This window comes from Ictalurus punctatus, chromosome 5 (genome assembly GCF_001660625.3).
Source record: "Ictalurus punctatus breed USDA103 chromosome 5, Coco_2.0, whole genome shotgun sequence".
Classification (NCBI taxonomy): domain Eukaryota; kingdom Metazoa; phylum Chordata; class Actinopteri; order Siluriformes; family Ictaluridae; genus Ictalurus; species Ictalurus punctatus.
Window position 1 is genome coordinate 19,610,359 of NC_030420.2, and position 19,552 is coordinate 19,629,910.

General features: G+C 38.2%; 1 protein-coding gene across 3 annotated transcripts in view; it reads left to right on the forward strand.

The window, feature by feature from the left end:
* Positions 1-19,552, forward strand: part of ccser1 (coiled-coil serine-rich protein 1) — a 91,380-nt gene that overhangs the window by 29,005 nt on the left and 42,823 nt on the right. For all 3 annotated transcript variants that reach the window (XM_017468684.3, XM_017468685.3, XM_017468686.3), the window contains exons 4-7: positions 2,475-2,565; positions 4,391-4,502; positions 13,529-13,670; positions 18,253-18,330. In XM_017468684.3, the coding sequence (XP_017324173.1) occupies positions 2,475-2,565; positions 4,391-4,502; positions 13,529-13,670; positions 18,253-18,330 (423 nt within the window). The remainder of the gene's footprint in view (positions 1-2,474; positions 2,566-4,390; positions 4,503-13,528; positions 13,671-18,252; positions 18,331-19,552) is intronic.

The window sequence follows — 19,552 nt, forward strand, 5'->3', positions numbered from 1 at the left end:
ACACTCAAAGTAAAATATTGCTTACCCTTTTTTTTTTTTGTTTTGTTACAAAATATAGTAATAATTTACAATAACTTTATTTTTATTTTTTTGCCATTTTATTTTTTTCCCCAATTCATCAAAACTCTGGAATACCACAAATGGAACAATGTGAATTATATTGTGATAAAAAAAAAATCAAAATAATTAAATATTTTGGCATCCAGACACCCTTTTTGCCTAGAATTTCCAGAAATGTATTCTTAGTATTTCCTCAACCGATTTCTTAAAGAATTCCCCTGAGATGCTTTTTAAACAGTATTAAAGGAGTTCCCACCTACGCTGGACATAGGTGCTATTACATATATTGGCTGCTTTTCAGAATATTTCGCTCCAAGTCTTCCGTTGAAAATTTTTTATTTTTTTGTAAATAAAATGTTAGTTTTCTAATAAAAGAAACTAATATGTTATCACAGTTCTATTTTTGTCTACAACACAGATCAAAAGGTTTATAAGAGCATGAGAAACATTTCAGTCGAGTGTCTCCAAACTTCTGACCGGTAGTGTACATCCAAACTGAAGAAAAAAGTAACACTCCATATAATAAACAAAAATAGAGACATCCAAAATGAATAAAAAAAACATTTCCCAATAACACAACAAAATTTGTCAGCGACAGTTTTTATTTCGCCTCTAGAGGCCGCTCTCGTACAGTGTAATGACCCTTCTCAGCCGCTCCTGCAACAGACACAACCAAGAAAAACAATTGGAGTGGATTTTTTATGATAACCGGTAGTTCCAGCAATCAGTTATCGGTGGCGATTAATCGGCAAGACCAATCTGTCGACCTCTAATGTTTGGTGTCCTAGATTAGCCCGTGTTCAGGCATAGTTTCTCCTTATACAGCCGGATGTTTTCGCACGTTTGTTTTCTTACAGGACTGTTTTGAAACATCAGGTAGCAGAAAATTGTTTCAGTTGACATTGCACGGTTTTGACCGGCTTGACGGGAGCTGCAGGATCCAGTATTAACGAGTAAAAGAGGTTTTCTCCTGGCTATGGCACGAGAGGATGGGAAAATCAATCTATGTCTCTGTGTGTGTGTGTGTGTGTGTGTGTGTGTGTGTGTGTGTGTGTGTGTGTGTGTGAGTGTGTGAGGGAGAGAGAGAGGAAGAGGAAGTCACACCAAATGTCAAATCTCTGTCACCCCCTCCTAATGCTTCTCAGAGATAATTGTTGACATGAGAGTGTCCAGACAGGACGCTTGCTGCAGGTAGTTGAATTACAGGCGGATCTGACGTTGTTAATATCTCTCGATTGAAAATAATATCATTTGTGCCCTTCTAAGATAACATTAACAGTATCTATTTCTGATTTAAAGTGCCAGCTTATCGACTTATTGATGTGATGTATTATTTCAGCAGTGAAACAGGGGTGGTGGGTGTCTTCATGTCAAAGTTGCTGTAAAGTTATTCTTTGTACTGTTGCTAGGTTCTGCTTTACAGGGACTTGGACTGTTGTCTAACTCTCACAGTTAACCTTTAGTCTGCGCTTCTCCGTTTTCAGCTGTCCCTGATACCGGACACAAGATGGCAGTATGTCTCTTTGGAAAAAGTTTTTTCATGACTGGTTTAATTTGAATAAATTGATCAGGCGGTACATGTCTTTTTAGATATATTGTACTATTGTGAGTGCGATTCTGATAGAAAACATGCCTTGTGTTTTATGTTAAAGCTATAAAGTTTATCGGGTTATTTTGATTTACTTGATTTAAGACATATTACTACTCATCCACCTGTTCTAAGCTTATTTATAAGCTTGTATTATAGTCATAGAATGGATGAAGGCCCTTGTTAGGTCTTTAGTGAAATCCCACTGACAGCCTGCTGGAAATTCCAAATGAGCAGGTAAAAGCAGTGGAGCATGTAAATCAATTTGTAGGATGGATTTCCCCAGACAAAAAATGATCTGCATCCACTAATAACAGTTCTTCACTGTATCATGACACTTCATTGTAAAATATTACCAGATTGTCAGTTACTGATCAGACTCTGAGGTTGAACACAACCTTGACACTCCTTGGTTGCAGGATGAAACTGTATTGGACCAAATCTGTGTGTGATGAGCATGAACGCTAGGATGCTTGCAAAGTCACCAGACCTCCATTCAAACTAGCTATCCAAATAGTTATTCATGAACTCCAGCTGCACTGCACAGCCAGTCAGTGGAAAGTACACTAAAATTCACAGGAACTATCTCAACACACTGGTGGCATGCTTACTTGACAGGATTGGCACTGCTATTAAGGCGAGGAGAAGCGTAACCAAATACTACGGGGGAAAATGACGCATGCAATTCGTTTTTTAATCCAGGAAGCTTATATACTTTATAAAAAGTACAAAATATTTCAACCTGTAACTTAAGGAAAAAAAAAAACTACTTTGAAGTGAAGTATGCATGCCTTCTGCACTGATGCAATGGCTTCTCTTCTCACAGGATGTTTTGAACAATCTTGGCTCGTCTGAGCTAGATGAGGATGATCTAATGCTGGATCTGGAGCTCTCAGATGACCAGAGACATCGACATGGTACGTTTTAGCACTTTAAACTACAGTAATAATAATCAACCTCACATTAAAGTCTCTGATGAGTACCCCTCATCTAAAAGTAATTATATAAGTCATTTGTACAATACTCTAGTGGTTAGATTGCTCGCAAATATCTTCTTCTTTTTTTGTTACAAGCTGTGCTTCTATTGTTTCAAACAGATGAGAATTAAGTTAGACAGCATTTTAATACCCATCAAATATATTGCTTGCATACAACAATAGAGAATTTTTTTTCTTTTGCTAGTTGATTTGCATTAGTGCAGGTGGCTATGCTTATGAGCATATATCCAAGATCAACCCTGTGGAGAGAACAAATTTATTGTCCATTAAAGCTCAAAAACTTTATCCTTATGTAGCAATATCATTAACTTGAGCAGATTTTGTAGTATTTTGGTGCATACTAAAGTTCTGGGGTAGTTTTATAATGTAGTTTCCAGTGTAGTTAGTGGTGTAGTTTCCAATTATTTCTAATTCATTTAAAAAACAAAACAAAAAAACAATTCATTAACAATCCAAATTTCTCATGAATTCTAATCTTTTTCTTAATGAATTTATATTTAACTAAATAAATTCAATTATGGGTCATTCCATCTCAAGTGGTCCAGTAACTTCAAAGTTGGTTGTTTGACCATTTTTAATTTTTACAATTACCTCGATGTACTGGCATTGGAAAACCACCAGGTTTTGTTGTTATATTTATTTGGTTTAACTATGATGGCCATCTTTGTGTCATGGCACACAACAGATTTTGATTATACAGCTGTTTACGCAAACCTCTGTACCTCAGCTCAGGATGGTCCTAGCTCCTTGGAACAAAAACTGATCTCTAGAGCACATTACAAGGTAAAATGTATAAACATTTTGCGCATTCATGTTCCTTAGACTTAGAACTTAAGTCCAAATGTAATGCTCATGATTTTTCACAGTTACATTTTCAGGGTCAGTTTATAATAGGAAGGGTTCGATTCACTTAATTTTTTTGGGAGTACCTAGGTAAGTGTAATGTGCAGGTAGAACATTTCAGGTTCGAGAGAGTGGAATTTTTTCAGAAAGTTTCACGGAAATGAGTTCTCTGTAGTAGCATTCTGCTGTAAAAAGAAAAAATGAGTTTGAGATTCCACTGGTTACAGAGCTAGGGCTAGTAGACATTTGGAGAAAAGCCTACTTTATTCATTCATTTTGAGAAATGAATAGGATGTAATATAAGCATAACATATAATTAAAATGAAAAGTATTTTACAGTAGCTATATTTATGATTGACACACAACAGCTTATGCTTGACAATTAGGTCTGTAATGTTACTACATTTGATATTGGCTACAGTAAAGCATGATCTCTCACAGGGTTCTTCAAATCTGAGTTTAGCTCCAACCTCTAAACTTACCTGCCTGTAATTTTCAAGTGATCCTGAAGACCTTAGTTAGCTTGTTCAGGTGTGTTTGATTAGGGTTGGAGCTAAACTCTGTAGGACAGTGGATTTGAAGAACCCTGATCTATCATGTTGGTACAGGTATACAGTTGGTATGTGTGATGTGTGAAGATTTTCTTCAAATATGGAATTACAGTGTCCAGTTGGGTGTTTTACAAATAAACAGTGTCATAAACAGAGCTGGGGTGTTGTTTCTCCTGTGATAAAAGCAGTAAGTGACACAGGACTTTAGCTCCAACCCCAATAAAAACAGTTGAGCAACCCGCATTGGACCTCTTGAGATGGAATGACCCTTATTCATTACATTATATAAAGGATTGTCATGTTAAATTGCTGTCATAGTCACCAATTAGCCGTGCTGTTTGTCTTTTTAGCTTCTCAGGAAGACTCCAGCCAATCTCTTGCCTCCTGTCTGAACTTGCTGCCATCCCCCATGGATCTGCCTACAGACCAGAGCACTGCCAAGGAGTGCAGAGATAACAACAGGTACTTTTCTCATCCTCCTCTGTCTCACTTGGTGTTAGTATTCTCCTCTCCTCGCCTCTCATCCCCCTTTACCCTCCGTTAATCTTTTTCTCCCGTCTCCTCCCCTCTCCTCTCCTCACAGGCAGCCGATTTCACTCGCTTGCTAAAACTTCAAATCAGGGACAAGAATTAGATGTGATCACTTCTATAAAAATTGCAATAACAGTTTAACCCCCTGTGCACAGCTCATGGAGATGGTTTAATGAATGTAGAAGTGATTTGAGGAACACAAATATTTCTTATTCTTGTGTTAAGCCATGCTTTACCGCCACTGGATTTCAGTATGTTGGGATATGAAACGTCTTTGCGTATAAGCTTGCCAACAATTCATTTAATTTGATTTGATTTGAAAGTGCGTGTAAGTGTATGCTTAAGCAATGAAGCCTGTTTTGGATTTCATCAGACTGATCTCAGTGCTCTCTAGTGTCACCGTGGTATTTGTAACTCTGTGTTCTTGATGAAGACTTTTTCGAGCATGGTAGCAGATTGTAATCAGCTTGACTGAATAAGCCTCTCGAATAGTTAAATCCACTTCAGTTTCCCGATGCTAACTGTCATATAAACAAGATAGTGTGGTAGTGTTGTTGACAGCTAATTACTATAATTTATACAGTTGTGCTTAGTTTTTTCCATAATCTCACAGTAATGCCAGTAATACATTACTGGTTAAGCTTGTTAATAAATATGCACTCGAACGCCGAGTCCTTACAGAACTGGGTCTCATTTCTGACAGCTGGCTTTTCCTCGTAATGACGCCAGCCGTGTCCCCATGTGGATGTGCTGGAAATTATATCTGCATGGAGATTAGCCTAGAAAATTATATATATTTCCCTGACCTTTTAATTATTTGTACAATTTTTAGAAGCTGTCCTACTATGGTTCTGGTTTATTTGGGAATATGAAAAAGAAAAAAAAAAGTGTGACTAGCAGATTGTGTCTATAGCTTATCATTGGATGTGTTTACTGATGCAAAAGAATGTCCAATTTATCACCTACATGGTGGTTATGAACAATCCATCAAACAAAACTGTTAACAGCAATGCTGTGATCAGAACCTGACCCTAATGAAGGCTTGAGAATGAATCACACAAAGTGTGCATGGAAATTAAATGGATTATTCTTCTGTAACTGCACACCTTTAAGGAAGACTAACATGGCAGGAGGTGTGTGTAATAAAGTGGACAGTAAGTATACAGTTTTCGGAAAAACCCCACCACCGCTAATACATTTTGTACCAAAAGCGCGCACACACACACACACACCCACACACACACACACTCTACAGTCATTGTCATTGCTGTGCTGAGAATGATCCACCATTCAGATAATATCTAGTCAGTGGTTATTTGTTGGTGGGCTCTTCCTGTTGAAGGATGGAATCTATATAGTTTCAAAATGATTCCTTACAGGACACCGATTTTCAATGCGGCTCAAATCTGGAGACTATGATGGCCGTTGCGCAAAATTGATTTTCTGTCTCACCACCGCTTCAGTTTGGGGTCATTATCTTGCTGAAAGATCCATTTGCAGGCAAATATTAACCTCCTGACAGAGCTTTTGGCTGAAAACATCCTGCTCCTTGGCTGAATTCATGATGCCATCAATATCCATAAGAGCAGGTGTCGGGTAATTGTACTTGCATTCAGTTCCCTTTTTGTCACAGCAGTTAAGCTTTACAGTTTTGATTATATGTCTGTCTAATTTTTTGTCGAAGGGTTTTTCCCCCCACATGAGATTTTGGATATATTTGATCCAAAGCACAACAGAATTTGAAGAATGGTGGTGATCTGTGTTTTTGAGATGTCATTCTTAAAAAATGTTATAACCCAAGATTTTTGTTAGAACCTGACTTGAAGACTGATATTTGTAATCTGTTTTTGAGACTGCACAAAAAGCCGTTAAAGCTTCCTCTAGAGCGGGTGCTTTTGCCTCGTCAGCAGGACATATGAATGACCTTGGCTTTGTATCTTTAAAACAGCTTTGAATTACAGGTCCACTGTACTGTATATCTTCCAAAAGCGTTTTAGGCTTAGTGTTATGCGGCCTGTTGTACATTCACAGCACTTCTGGCCAGCAGTTTGCAAGTCAATTTCTGTTTTCCTTTGTTTCTTATCAGCATTCTTTTTTACAGTGGGTATTGTGACAGCTAGGACTGGGTGACATGACCAAAATATCATATCATATTTTTCATATTATTGAAGGTATTATGCCATTTGACAGTAATTTATTTTCCAAAGCAACTAACACAAAAAAAGTTTTATGACTTAAGCACAGTGATTTTGACTGTGGTTTTTTGCTTGCAAATATTTGCTTAGCTACCCATTGCAAAAACACGTCACATATTGGGTCCTTTTGTGAAATATCTGGGGGGTTTTTTTCTTTTCTTTTGTTTTTTTTTTTAAAGAAAAGCATGCACACAGAATCAGAATATTTGTAAATATACAGGTTGGTGGTACTTCCAGTTGGACACCTCGCATGTGGTCAGAGGCGGCGCTAGTGTGTTTTAGTTAGTTGATAAGACAAAAGGTCACTGCTTTGCTTTATTTAATCTTTGACCTTTTGAGATTTTTCTGCTACCAGCTTCCCATTGCTTGCATACACATTGTCCTGTCAGGTTTAACTTTCCTAAACTTTAAACTTTTCCAATTTTCACTATCATAGTAAAGTGACAAAATATACAGTACAATACAACAAGATTTTTAATTAGTTAAATAGGAAATAAGTAGGAAATGGTCAAAGCTAAATATACACAGTCTTGTTAATCATGAAGTGATGACTGTGGGAAGAACACTACTTTGAACTATAACAGTTTTAGTTGAATACAGGTTTTTTAATATCATCAGAAAGGACATCATGGGCATCCCCCCCCCCCCCCAACTGTGAATATTTAGAGGTACTCTAAGTATTTCTTTATTTAATCACATGATCAGCTAAAGCATTCTGTTTTTCAAATATGTTGGTTAAATAACTTGGATAATACTAATAATTAAAAAGAGCTTATTGTCCACCTGTATATAGGTTCATTGATGCCACGACATAACAGTGATTTGGTCTACTGATGTGCAACCACATTGGATTATAAAATAGTTCATATTACATGCATGCTGCAAATTCTTTCATACCTTTGCAATGATCGTTTTAATATGTAACAGAAAATCAGCACGGATAAAAGTGTTGCAAAAGTGCTTAACTTTACTTGAATCAGTATTGGTGTACAGTGGTGCTTGAAAGTTTGTGAGAAGTTTTATTTCTGCATAAATATGACCTAAAACATCATCAGATTTTCACACAGGTTCTAAAAAACCCAGTTAAACATATGAGACAAAACTATTTTATTTGGTCATTTATTTAATGAGGGAAATGATCCAATATTACGTATCTGTGACTGGCAAAAGTGTGTGAACCTCTAGGATTAGCAGTTTAATTTGAAGGTAAAATTAGAGTCGGGTGTTTTCAATTAATGGGATGACCATCAAGTGTGAGTGAGCGGCCTGTTTTATTTAAAGAACAGGGATCTATTAAGGCTTGATCTTCACAAGACGTTTTGTGGAAGTGTATCATGGCAATGAACAAAGGAGGTTTATGAGGACCTTAGAAAAAAGTTGTTGATGCTCATCAGACTGGAAAAGGTTACAAAACCATCTCTAAAGAGTTTGGACTCCATCAATCCACAGTCAGACAGATTGTGTACAAATGGGGGAAATTCAAGACAATTGTTGCCCTCCCCATCTCAGAGTTGAAGCTGTTCTATAGGCTAAAATTCCTCCAAGCCTATGTGCAGGACTGATCAACGGTTACCAGTGATGTGTAGTTGCAGTTATTGCTACACAAGGGGGTGACGCCAGATACTGAAAGCAAAGGTTCTCATACTTTTGCCACTCACAGGTATGTAATATTGGATCATTTTCCTCAATAAATAAGTGACCAAGTATAATATTTTTGTCTCATTTGTTTTCATTGGGTTCTCTTTATCTAGTTTTAGATCTTGTGTGAAAATCCGATGATGTTTTAGGTCATATTTATGCAGATATTTAGAAAATTTTCAGGGGTTTAATAATTTTCAAGCACCATTCTAAATAAAACTAAGGTATACTGATTAGCCCTAGTGATTGCACGGTTGACAAGAGTTTCTCCCTTTCCCACTATTGCACTAGCTAATGCTTTTGTCTGCAATTAGGAAATGAATAACTCTGAAGACCTAGTGAGAAACAACTTAGTAAGATTATAACACTACGATTAGTGCAGCGAAGGATACTCTAAGGATGTTTCTATGGAGTTTCTGTTCTTCTCCCATACTAAGTGACATGATTTATTATCCTAAGGCAAAATCTTGACTTTTTCTATGGTTGACACATCAACCGTTGACGAAACTGATTTTCAGCCCCAGAGCCCTCCCTCTCTCAAACACAGCTCTGAGGATTGAGGCAGCACTAAACTGAGCGAGGGAGAGGGGGCGAGAGAGAGAGAGAGAGAGAGAGGGAGAGGGAGAGGGAGAGAACAGAATGGGCTCATCCTACTTATTGCAGCACTAAGACTGAGTCACTTGTTGTACAAAGACAACGCAATATGTAGAAATTCAAGTAACTAGTAGCATAGCATATTTATTTAGCAGGAAACCCGACCAAAATTTGATCCCATTTGTGTCCTTAAACTTTTTCCATCTAACACTTTTGATCATTTTCCCTTATAAATGAAGAATAAAGTCTCTGGACAGAGCCCAGGTGGTCAGGTGCTCAAATTCTCGGCCACAAAATGCTGTTCATCTCACGTGTCCTTGAGGAACAGGTTTACTGCAGCAGGGGGGCAGACTGCATAGGTTCTTGCAAGCTGTGGTCCTTGTTGACAGAAGGCTATGCGTCTGGCCCTGTGCTACTTTCCCTGTCTCCTTTTCTTTCAAGGTGATTTGTAGAGGGAGGCTGCAAAACACACATATGAGCCATGACAAACCGGAAAGTACTTTAGATTGAGAACTCTCAGCCACCATGCTTATGTCTAGGCTAAGAAATATCTCAATTGAAATGAGTCATGCTTATCACTTGGTTTCACTCTCAGTAAGGAATCATGTTTTTTTTTTTTTCCCCAATGCACAGTCACCATATTGGCAAGTTCCAATGCTTCGTGATTTTTTTTTTGCCTGTTTATGCATGTAATAAATGATGAAATACTTATATATAGGACTTCCAACATAACTCATATGTCAAGCCTACCTTCCTCACCCAACCTCTTATTTAATTTCTCTAAATACCATTGACTTTTCAGCCAGCATTCAGTCAACAATGGCAGAATTATTATTCCAAGCATAGAAGTGATTATACACACCCCCATTCCCCCACCCCCACCCCGGCACTGGTGTCAAAAGAGTGTCTGCAGCCATCACTTTCATCACATTCAGAAATCACAGTGAGTTGACCATATGAGCTTACAGGTAAATTAAATGAAATCTCTCCGAGTAAAAACAGCACTGAGAATGAAATGTAAGAATATCAATTTACCTTTCATTAAGGCATAAACTTTTTTTTTCTTTCTTTCTTTCTTTTTTTTTAAAAATAAAACGGTGTTTAAATCTCACATACATAATACAATTGCTATTGGTATGCTTAGCAAGGACAGAAAAAAACACGTTATATTCATGTTTTCTTCTTTTTACATGAACTCCATTTCAGCTGTATTCCTTCATCCTTCTAACTGCTCAAACTAATTCATCATAATTAACGCATGGGCCACCGAACTCCGCATGCAATATGCTAAACCTGATATAAACAAATCTTTCAGTGCTGATTACCCACGCAAGTCATTTCACACAAGTTTTCACACATTTCACGTGTAATCATATTACTATCTTCCTTTCGTAGCATCAAGGCCAACTACTCTAACGTTCTGGTGGAAACTCTAGCTTTGTAGGCCGTGAACTATTTTGCTGCTTTGGTTTCGGGTATGTACCTATAAACATTCTTAATTGTCCATCAAACCTGATCGAGCTCCTCAGGGTGTTCGTATATCCACAGTCGTGCTTTTACTACTTCTTTTTGTTGTTGTTGTTGTTGTTGTTTATGGGGTTTCGTTCCTTGGCACACATTCATACAGCACCTTCAGTTTTCAAACTGTGTCTATTTTCAGTTTCATATTTTTTTTGGTATAGCACTGCATTTGTTAAATCTCCTCCTACTCACCCGGTTATCTGCAGCCACCAAATGTGCTGTACAGCTTAACAGCTTGCTAACTAAGGTATGCACATATTTTTCTTTTGCTGCTCTTGCCAGGATACCGAACTCCAGTCAAATGCAAATGCCGGTCTTTTTTTTAAGTACTCCACTTTGCTTGAAGTGTTTATTTTATTACTACTCGATGTGTTTATTAGATTTGTAAGCTACAGATTTGTTTTTGGGCTTATTTTATGAGTAAATCCTGATTGAAACATATTGAAATCTTTTGTGACTACTGTTGTTTTGCTCAACATGTAAAAATTTCCATATTTTTATTGAACAAGTACATCGCTTATTAAGATCTTTATGCCTTTTGTTTTTACTATGACCTAGATGAAGATCAGATTGTATTTTAGGAGCCATCAAGCAGAGATCCAAATTTTTCCCTACAATGCCGTAATATACCAGCATGAATGGCTTCACGGTGCCCAGATGCAGCACTTCTTCTCTAGCGTGAAATTAATGTGTAATTAGAAATCAAAGGCACTGCGTGGCATGATGCTGTAGGCCATGATGGGAATACTGCGCTAATAACCCAAACACAGAATATGAGCTATAAAGCAGTCCAGCTGGGGGAGTCCACTGCATGTGACAGATGCTCTTTGAGAGCAAAGGGACACTGGCTCCCCGTGTCCTCTAACATGAGGAGTCCAGGTGAGCGCACAGAGGGGGCCATCAATGAAGAGGCTAAGCAAAGAGACAAGCCTTCATAAAACAGCTTAACTGGATGACATTATTAGTATTCGCATTGCACAGTGAAGGCATGAACCCAGAGAGTCCTGGGGGAAGTTGTGATGGCTATAATGATATTGTAATGGGATATTAGAGGTGACTGGAATGTTGTCAAAGCTAATGGGTACCACTTTTAGATGTTCTACACTGGGCCATATTACAGTTCTGGAAAGATAGAGGCGCTTATGTGAAGCATATTTAGGATTTATCGTGTTTGAAGGGACAGAAATCCAGCTTGTGCCAGCGGAGGCTGAAAAAGTGCTTTAGTAGTAAAAATTTCAGAGTCAGGGAAAAAAAATCCCCATTCCTCTTATCATCAGAGTTCCCAGACAAAGCCATTTTCTTAGTGCTGTGGATGTTATGTTAAGATGTCATCGCTTTTATCCTTACCATTTTTTTTTTTTTTGGCTGAATAAAAAGCCCTTAGATGTCGTGCTCTCTCTGTAGTATCAGAGTAAAATCCATGGAAGATGAAAATCTCCGATGGTGTCTTCGGAATCTGAATGATCCGTTTCTCTTTCCTTTAATCCATGATGTAAATAATGACCCTGTAGCAGATGTAGCGATCACACTGCTCAACATGTTTAGCTGAGGAAAAGACATTTAACGCTGTTAATGCTCAGTGTTGAATATTTGAAATCTTTACTGCTTGAGAATGTTTAGACACATCCATACTTTACCTGAGAACTTGTTGATCAGGTCACATACATTTGAGTACTAGTTTAATACACATAGCATGCATATGTTGATGCAAAAATACGGTTTTATATATTATACCAGGTAACACACGGATGCCTATTAAAAATTATTAAGGTAGGTATAGGGCCCATTCTATTGTAGAAGTTAGGATTGCTTACTCAGATGTCCTGAAATCTTCATGTTTATTGTTAAAACTGGAGCAGTTTTAAAATGTCCTTTAAAAAAAATCTTTCATTACATGAGTTGCTTCATTTAAATTTGACATGTAGCTACATGGAGTAGAATTTTCTCCACACTGGAATCAGTATCTGCAAAAGCTTAATGCTTGCTTTATTGGCTCAGTCCTGCTTTCTCCTTTTATATGACGGTCATCTACACCTGCATCGTATAACCCCCCCCCCCCCCCCCCCCTTCATTACCGGCAGTCTGTGTTTCCCTTTTACGACCCCAATTCCAAAAAAGTTGGGACGCTGTATTAAATGTAAATAAAAACCGAATGCATTGATTTGCAAATCTCATAGACCCATATGTTATTCAAAATAGAACATAGAAAACATATCAAATGTTTAAACTGAGTAAATGTCCCATTTTAAGGAAAAATGAATTTGATGGCTGTAACACGTCTCAAAAAAGTTGGGACGAGGCAACAAAAGGCTGGAATAGTAAGTGTTACTGAAAAGAAACAGCTGAAGGTTAATTGGCAACAGGTCAGTTACGTGATTGGGTATAAAAAGAGTATCTTGGAGAGACAGAGTCTTTCAGAAGTAAAGATGAGGTTCACCAATCTGTGAAAAACTACGTCTACAAGTTGTGGAACAATTTCAGAATAACGTTCCTCGACGTAAAATTGTGAAGACTATGAATATCTCATCATCTACAGTACATAATATCATCAAAAGACTCTGAGAATCTGGAGAAATCTCTGTGCGCAAGGGACAAGGGTGAAAATCAATATTGCATGCCCATGATCTTCGGCGGCACTGCATTAAAAACAGGCATGATTCTGTAATGGAAATCACTGCACGAGCTCAGAAACACCTCCAGAACTCACTGTCTGTGAACACAGTTCCCCGTGTTCTATCAGGCCAAACAGTTCAATAACCTCATGACCAAGAACAGACTTATTCCTACACAACATAGCATAGATATTTGCCAAATGGACATTTATTGTATTCCAATGAAACAAACAAACAAAAAGTCACTTGTTAAGCTTTCTTAAATGCTTCAGTTTATACCATGCTTTTTCTACACACATGACTGTGATTAATTTTTTTGTAGATAATGGATTCAGTTTGATTGTTTAGTGACAAAATACGATACACTAACCTGTTGTTCCATTTCTTGTTTTTTCAGGGAGCCACGGCCAGTGTCTCTCTGTGTGTCCTGTGATGATGAGCTGTTCTCTGGGCTAGAGACATTGCCCTTCAGGCTGATGCAGCAGGACTGCACGGCCATGAAAACGCTCCTGCTGCGTCTTCGCAGGGTTTTGCAGGAGGTAAGGCTTCATGCTGGCAGCTGAATTCTGGAGCTCCTGTTTTTATCATGAAGAGGTTTACACAGAGCTGTATGGTCCCTGACTATTAGGATATGTTCGTTAAATTTATTTGGAACACAGCTATGAAAGTTTTGCCTTAAGCACACACATTTTACTTTAATCTGAAATGCTGCTTGCAAACTTACTAGCATTGCCATGCCAACTTTTACCAGGAGCACAGCTTTATAAACCTACCTGGATCACAGCTTCATAATCCTACCTGGAGCACGGCTTCATAAACCTACCTGGAGCACGGCTTCATAAACCTATCTGGAGCACGGCTTCATAAACCTATCTGGAGCACAGTTTTTGAAACTTGCCTGGTGGCTTAGTGGTTAGCACGTTTGCCTCACACCTCCAGGATTTGGGGTTCGATTCCCCTCTGTGTGCGCGGAGTTTGCATGTTCTCCCATGCTGCGGGGGTTTTCTCCAGGTACTCCGGTTTCCTCCCTCAGTCCAAAGACATGCATGGTAGGCGGATTGGCATGTCCAAAGTGTCCATAGAGTAGAGTGAATGGGTGTGTGAATGTGTGTGCACGGAAGGAGCCTCCCCTGGCGCACCCTGGGCAACATTCCGTATCATACTGCTGAGCGGGTAACCCTTCCATCAACACGAAAAGAAGAAGAACATACCTGAAGTACAGCTTCATGAATTGACCTGGAGCACAGCTTCATGAACCTACCCGGAGCACAGCCTTATAAGCAGATTTATAAGCAGAGATTTCTAAGCCTACATGGGCTTGAGCTTCATAAGCTTACCTAGCATACAGCTTTATAAACATTTCTTGTAGCACAGCTTTAGAAAACATACCTTGAGCACAGCAGACCTGGAGTACAGCTGCAGTCCTCTGCGAAGGTATTTGGAACAGCAAGGCCAAGTCTATTGATTTTTGCTATACACTGAAGACATTTGGGTTTGAGATCAAAAGATGAATATGGGATGATGGATCAGAATTTAATCTGGGGTCTGTACATTAGCTTGACTTGTGGCCTAGGAATATCATCCTTTTCTGAAAAAAATTGCCACCTTTACTTTGAGCACAGCTCTATTTGGCTAGTACAAAATATCTGAAGCACAACTGTGTTAGCTTTACTGACTATGCAAAATTTAAGCTTTATTGCTAAGGTTGGTGACAGAGCAAGCAGAGTGCAAATGATCTTATTTATTATTTGGCAAAACTGTAGTCATTCTGATATATTGACTATAAACCCAAGCTCATTTGTTTTCATTGATCCCTTTACTCCCTGTTGAATCACGTTATATCAGATTTCACTATTGACTATCGCTATAAAGCAACATACCAGTTACACTCTCCAGACTGTTTCTCCACATTACTCTACACAGAAGCAACAGGTTTATGAAACTATTTTTTAAGGTATAAAAACTGAAATAACAATTGAGACAAAGGAGGTCCAGGCAAGTGCACACAGCAGAAAAAAAAATTAATATTAAAGATGAAATTGTTTGCTCTCCTTGCCAACTCTGTCCTCTCATTAACTTGCAAATATGCCATCTTCCATTTCCATATGTAAACTGCTCACCAACTAGAATTGCAATGAGTTGTGCTTTTCTGCTGTGTTTGTTTGTATGTCCCTATGATATTGAGCACAGATGAAGACGTTTTCAAATTTTCCCTTTGGTTTCTTATTATATACATTCAGCTTCAGAATTATTGGCAGCCTTAGTAAAGTGACATAAAGATTCTTACGAACAAAGTATCAGCATGTTCCCATTTAGATTTGACTTTTTTAAAGTTCACCTGAATATTTAGGGATTCTTGAACAGTCATTCATAACTTCCATGACTGATAAGTGAAGTGACAAAAGCCAAATTTCTTTAGTTGCTCATAAACATGGGGAACATTAAAATATACACAAATGAAATGAGACAGAACTGTGTTGACCTTAATAAATAAGGCAAAGACTACCAAAAGAAAACTGTTAGATCTAAGAAGCCAGAGCTGTAATAAACATGCCTGGAAGAGGACATAACTCTATTTTGCCTCCACATTCAGTGAGGAGGACAGTTCTAGAGACAAATTTCTCCAAGGATCACAGTTGGAGATTTGAGGAAGATAACCATCATTTTGCAGTTACTAATTCTCCAAATCTGAAATTAGACCACCATGCTAAAAAACTATTTGGAAGGTCAGCCCAAAGCCTATTCATTCCGCTAATCACAAGTGTATGTCATGGAAACTTGTTAGATTTTTATCGGGGACTCCATAAAATCCCAGAAGATTTTAAGTGAAAATCTGGCTTCCTCAGCCAACTGGGATCTTCCAGAATAATAAATACATGGGCGGCTGTGTGAATGGGTGAATGAGACACAGTGTAAAGCACTTTGGATAAAAGCGCTATATAAGTGCAGACCATTTACATACAAACATGCAAATCCACACAAAACTAGTACAGTGACCACAGAATCAAACTTTGTACACAGCCATTCAGGTCTACATGAGATGACCCAGGTCTACAGAGATTCTGTATTGAGGAACGATCTCAGATTCCTTGCTCCAGGCTTATCGTTATTATTTTTTAAATTTTATTTATAAGGGTTTTTAAACTGATATTTTCTTAGAATAATGTCTAAATTTCTTTCATTTTAAGTGTGAGATAAAGTTAATTACCTATGAAGAAAGTTTGTCATAACTTTTTAACTCAGATTCCCTAAAGGTGCCATTCATTTTTGAGCACCGTATCAGCTTATTATTCACTCAGTAAATGGCTTATCACTTCAGTATCACATGACACATCTTACCATCATGCTAGTTAGGTAACTACAGCTAACCTGACATATAACTGATAATTTATCATAGAAGTTCAAAAGATGGTGTCGTACTTATTGATAATACTTTGTGTCATTTTGTCATACAGGTCAGCCGAGGTGGCAGGACTATGTTGCCAAATTATAGCACACCTCACGAAATATGCTTTCAGAGAAACACTCATTGCACCATTAGGTTCCATTAGGGCATTACATCTCAGTGTGTTGCTGAAAATACCAGGAAGACTACCAGTGATTGTGTACAGTAGTGTGCGAAAGTTTTAGGCACCCTAATATTTTTTTTTTTAGTACAAACTTTGTGATAGATTTTTTATTTTATGACTTCTACATTATCAAGTCTGTACAAAAAAACATTTTAGATTGGTTTTCTAGTGCAAAATGAAAAATGTTTGTATGTCATTAAAGAAAGAAGTGCATTATGTAAGAGAAAAAAGCATAATGAAGGCTGCTGGGTTTTGCTGCAAAAATAAGAAGCAAGGGCGACAGTCAAAGTCTCCAGAAAGACCGTGTCTGTTTCTGCAAGATGCTCAATAAAACTTGCAGCTCATCTCCTTATAAAACTGCACAAATTGTACCGGAGACGACTTTAAGGTTGTACCGGAGATGCTCTTTAAGGTTTTTTTTTTATTTAAAAATGTAGAAACATTTAATTATTTTGAAGGCATCTTTGTGCTAAAGCATTTGTTTGTATGCGCCTAAAGTTTGCACAGTACTGTATAAACATTTAGACAGACGCTAGTCCTGAAGCCACTCCAATGTTGTCTTGGCTATATGCTTCGTGGTGTTGTCGTGTTGAAAGGCGAACCTTTCCCCTGGTCTAACATTGTGTGCACTCTGGAGTAGGACCTTCAAAGACCTCTCTGCATTCATCCTTCCCTCAATTCTGACCAGTCTCCCTGTCCATGCCACTGAGAAGCATAGCATTATGCGCATAATAGCGTGATTCTGCCACTACCGTGCTTCACTGCAGGAATGGTATTAGCCAGTTGATGACCAGTATCTGGTTTTCACCAGATGTCGTGCTTGCGGTTGAGCCCAAAGTGTTCAAATTTTTCGTCTATCCACTCTACCATAAAGGCCTAATTGATGCAGTATTTCTGAGATTGTTGTCTTTCCAGCAGGTTCACCATCTCTGCGGAGGACTTCTGAAGCTCTGTTAGAATGACTCTGTTGGGTTTTTGGGCACCTTGACCAAGGCCTTTCTAGCCTGGTTATTGTACTCTAAAAAGAGTCCTAGAAGTTCCAAACTTCTTTCATTTCATAACGATGGTGCCCACTGTGCTTCCAGGAACATTCAAAGCTTTGGAAATGGTTTTATACCCTTGCTCAGATCTGTGTCTCCACACAATTTGATCGTGGAAGTCTATGGAGAGTTCCTTGGACTTTATGACTTGGTTTCTGGTCTGATGTGCACTGTGAATTGTGGGACCTTATACACCAAGGTTTGTAGCTTTTCTAAATCATGTCAAATCAATTGAATTTGGCACAGTGGACTACAGGCAAGTTGTAGAGACATCTCAAAATAATCAAAACACATGATTGCACCTGAGATCAATTTGGAGTACCTTAGCCAAAGATCTAAGTATTTATCTAAATGAGATCAGGTTTTGGAAAATGTTAAATGCTAATATACTTCCTTTTTTGGAAGTGAACTGATCAGAGTTTTGTGATCTGTTGTATATTCAGGGTAGATAATTAAAAAAGAAAACTGCCTGAATTGAAACTGATGGTCTTTGTTGTTTTTCCCCCTTTTAGAGCACTGAGCCCAGTCCTGCCAGCAGCATACACTCTTTACCCATAAGCCCTTGCAGTGAGAAGTCACCAGCTTTCAAGGTAATTGCCTACATTATGAAATATACGTAGGTACTTTTTGTAGCCTTTGAGAAGGGAATTGTTCTAGTAATCTTTGACTAAGTGTAATCACTGCTAATGTTTTTGTAGTGTTATAATGTACAGATTACCCTTATCTCAAAATAGTTATCAGCATTTCTAAACTGCAAAACTGAGAATTAATTTCTTTTCCATTCATGTTTAAAAAAATGCTCTCTTTCCTTTCAATTCAATTTCGGTATAGGAGAGAACTCATTCTGAATTATTTTTCTCAACCATCAACGAAAAAAATTTTGAACTATGTTGATGAGATTATTTTATTATGTGCGGTAATCCTTCGGAGCTGGGCCATGGCTGTCACGAGAGAAAGGTTTATACTTTTGCCTGTGGAGCTTTTTCTGGGGAGGGAAGCGGATTTTGTTTTTCATCAGGAATTTATTTATTTTATTCTTTTTTTGAGTCGGAAATCCCGTCGAGCTGAGCAAAGTTGGAAACGAGGTCTCTCTCTGTCCTCCTTCCTGACCTACATGGAGCACATGCAGGAGCAACAGTCTCACTAACGGGCCATGTGATGTCGCAGCTTGTCCATAGCCAGCAAGAGGAAAGCTTAGAATAGGACCCCATGAATTCTCACACTGTGTTCAGATGACAGGAGGAGGGTGGGACTTGTCCTGCCTTGTTCTAGAAAATATAAAACTTCCCCGTTTGTAAAAATAAAACCCACAATCCCACCTGAGACGGAACCGTGTCACTTTTTGTCCTACTTTGTGCAGAAAACTTTGCGTATGGAACATTTGTAATGCCTCTCTCTTTTATAATTTGAGCCTGAGAAAAGCGCTCTCGTGTGGCAAGAACGAGAAACTTGCAGGGAAAATGGAGGTAGGATTGTCACAGTCATTACCAGATTATTATTTATGTGACCGCCATCACAGTCATTAAGCTCGATTATATTTATCAGTGCAACAGGCAGAACCTGGCTTAAGTGTGTTTCAATACATTGGATTTAGGTAAACAATGCAAAGTTCCAGTTTCAGGCTACTGAGTAGGATCTATTATTTTAGCTCTTAGGAGATCATATTTCTTAGAGATGCAGATGCACCAGTAAGCCTCTCTAATGGCTGAGTGAGTCTCCCATACAGTATCAAACACTGGAAATTTTTTTATACGACAAACATATTTTCCATAGCCCATATTTCACACAGTTTCTGTTCTGAAATAATAATAA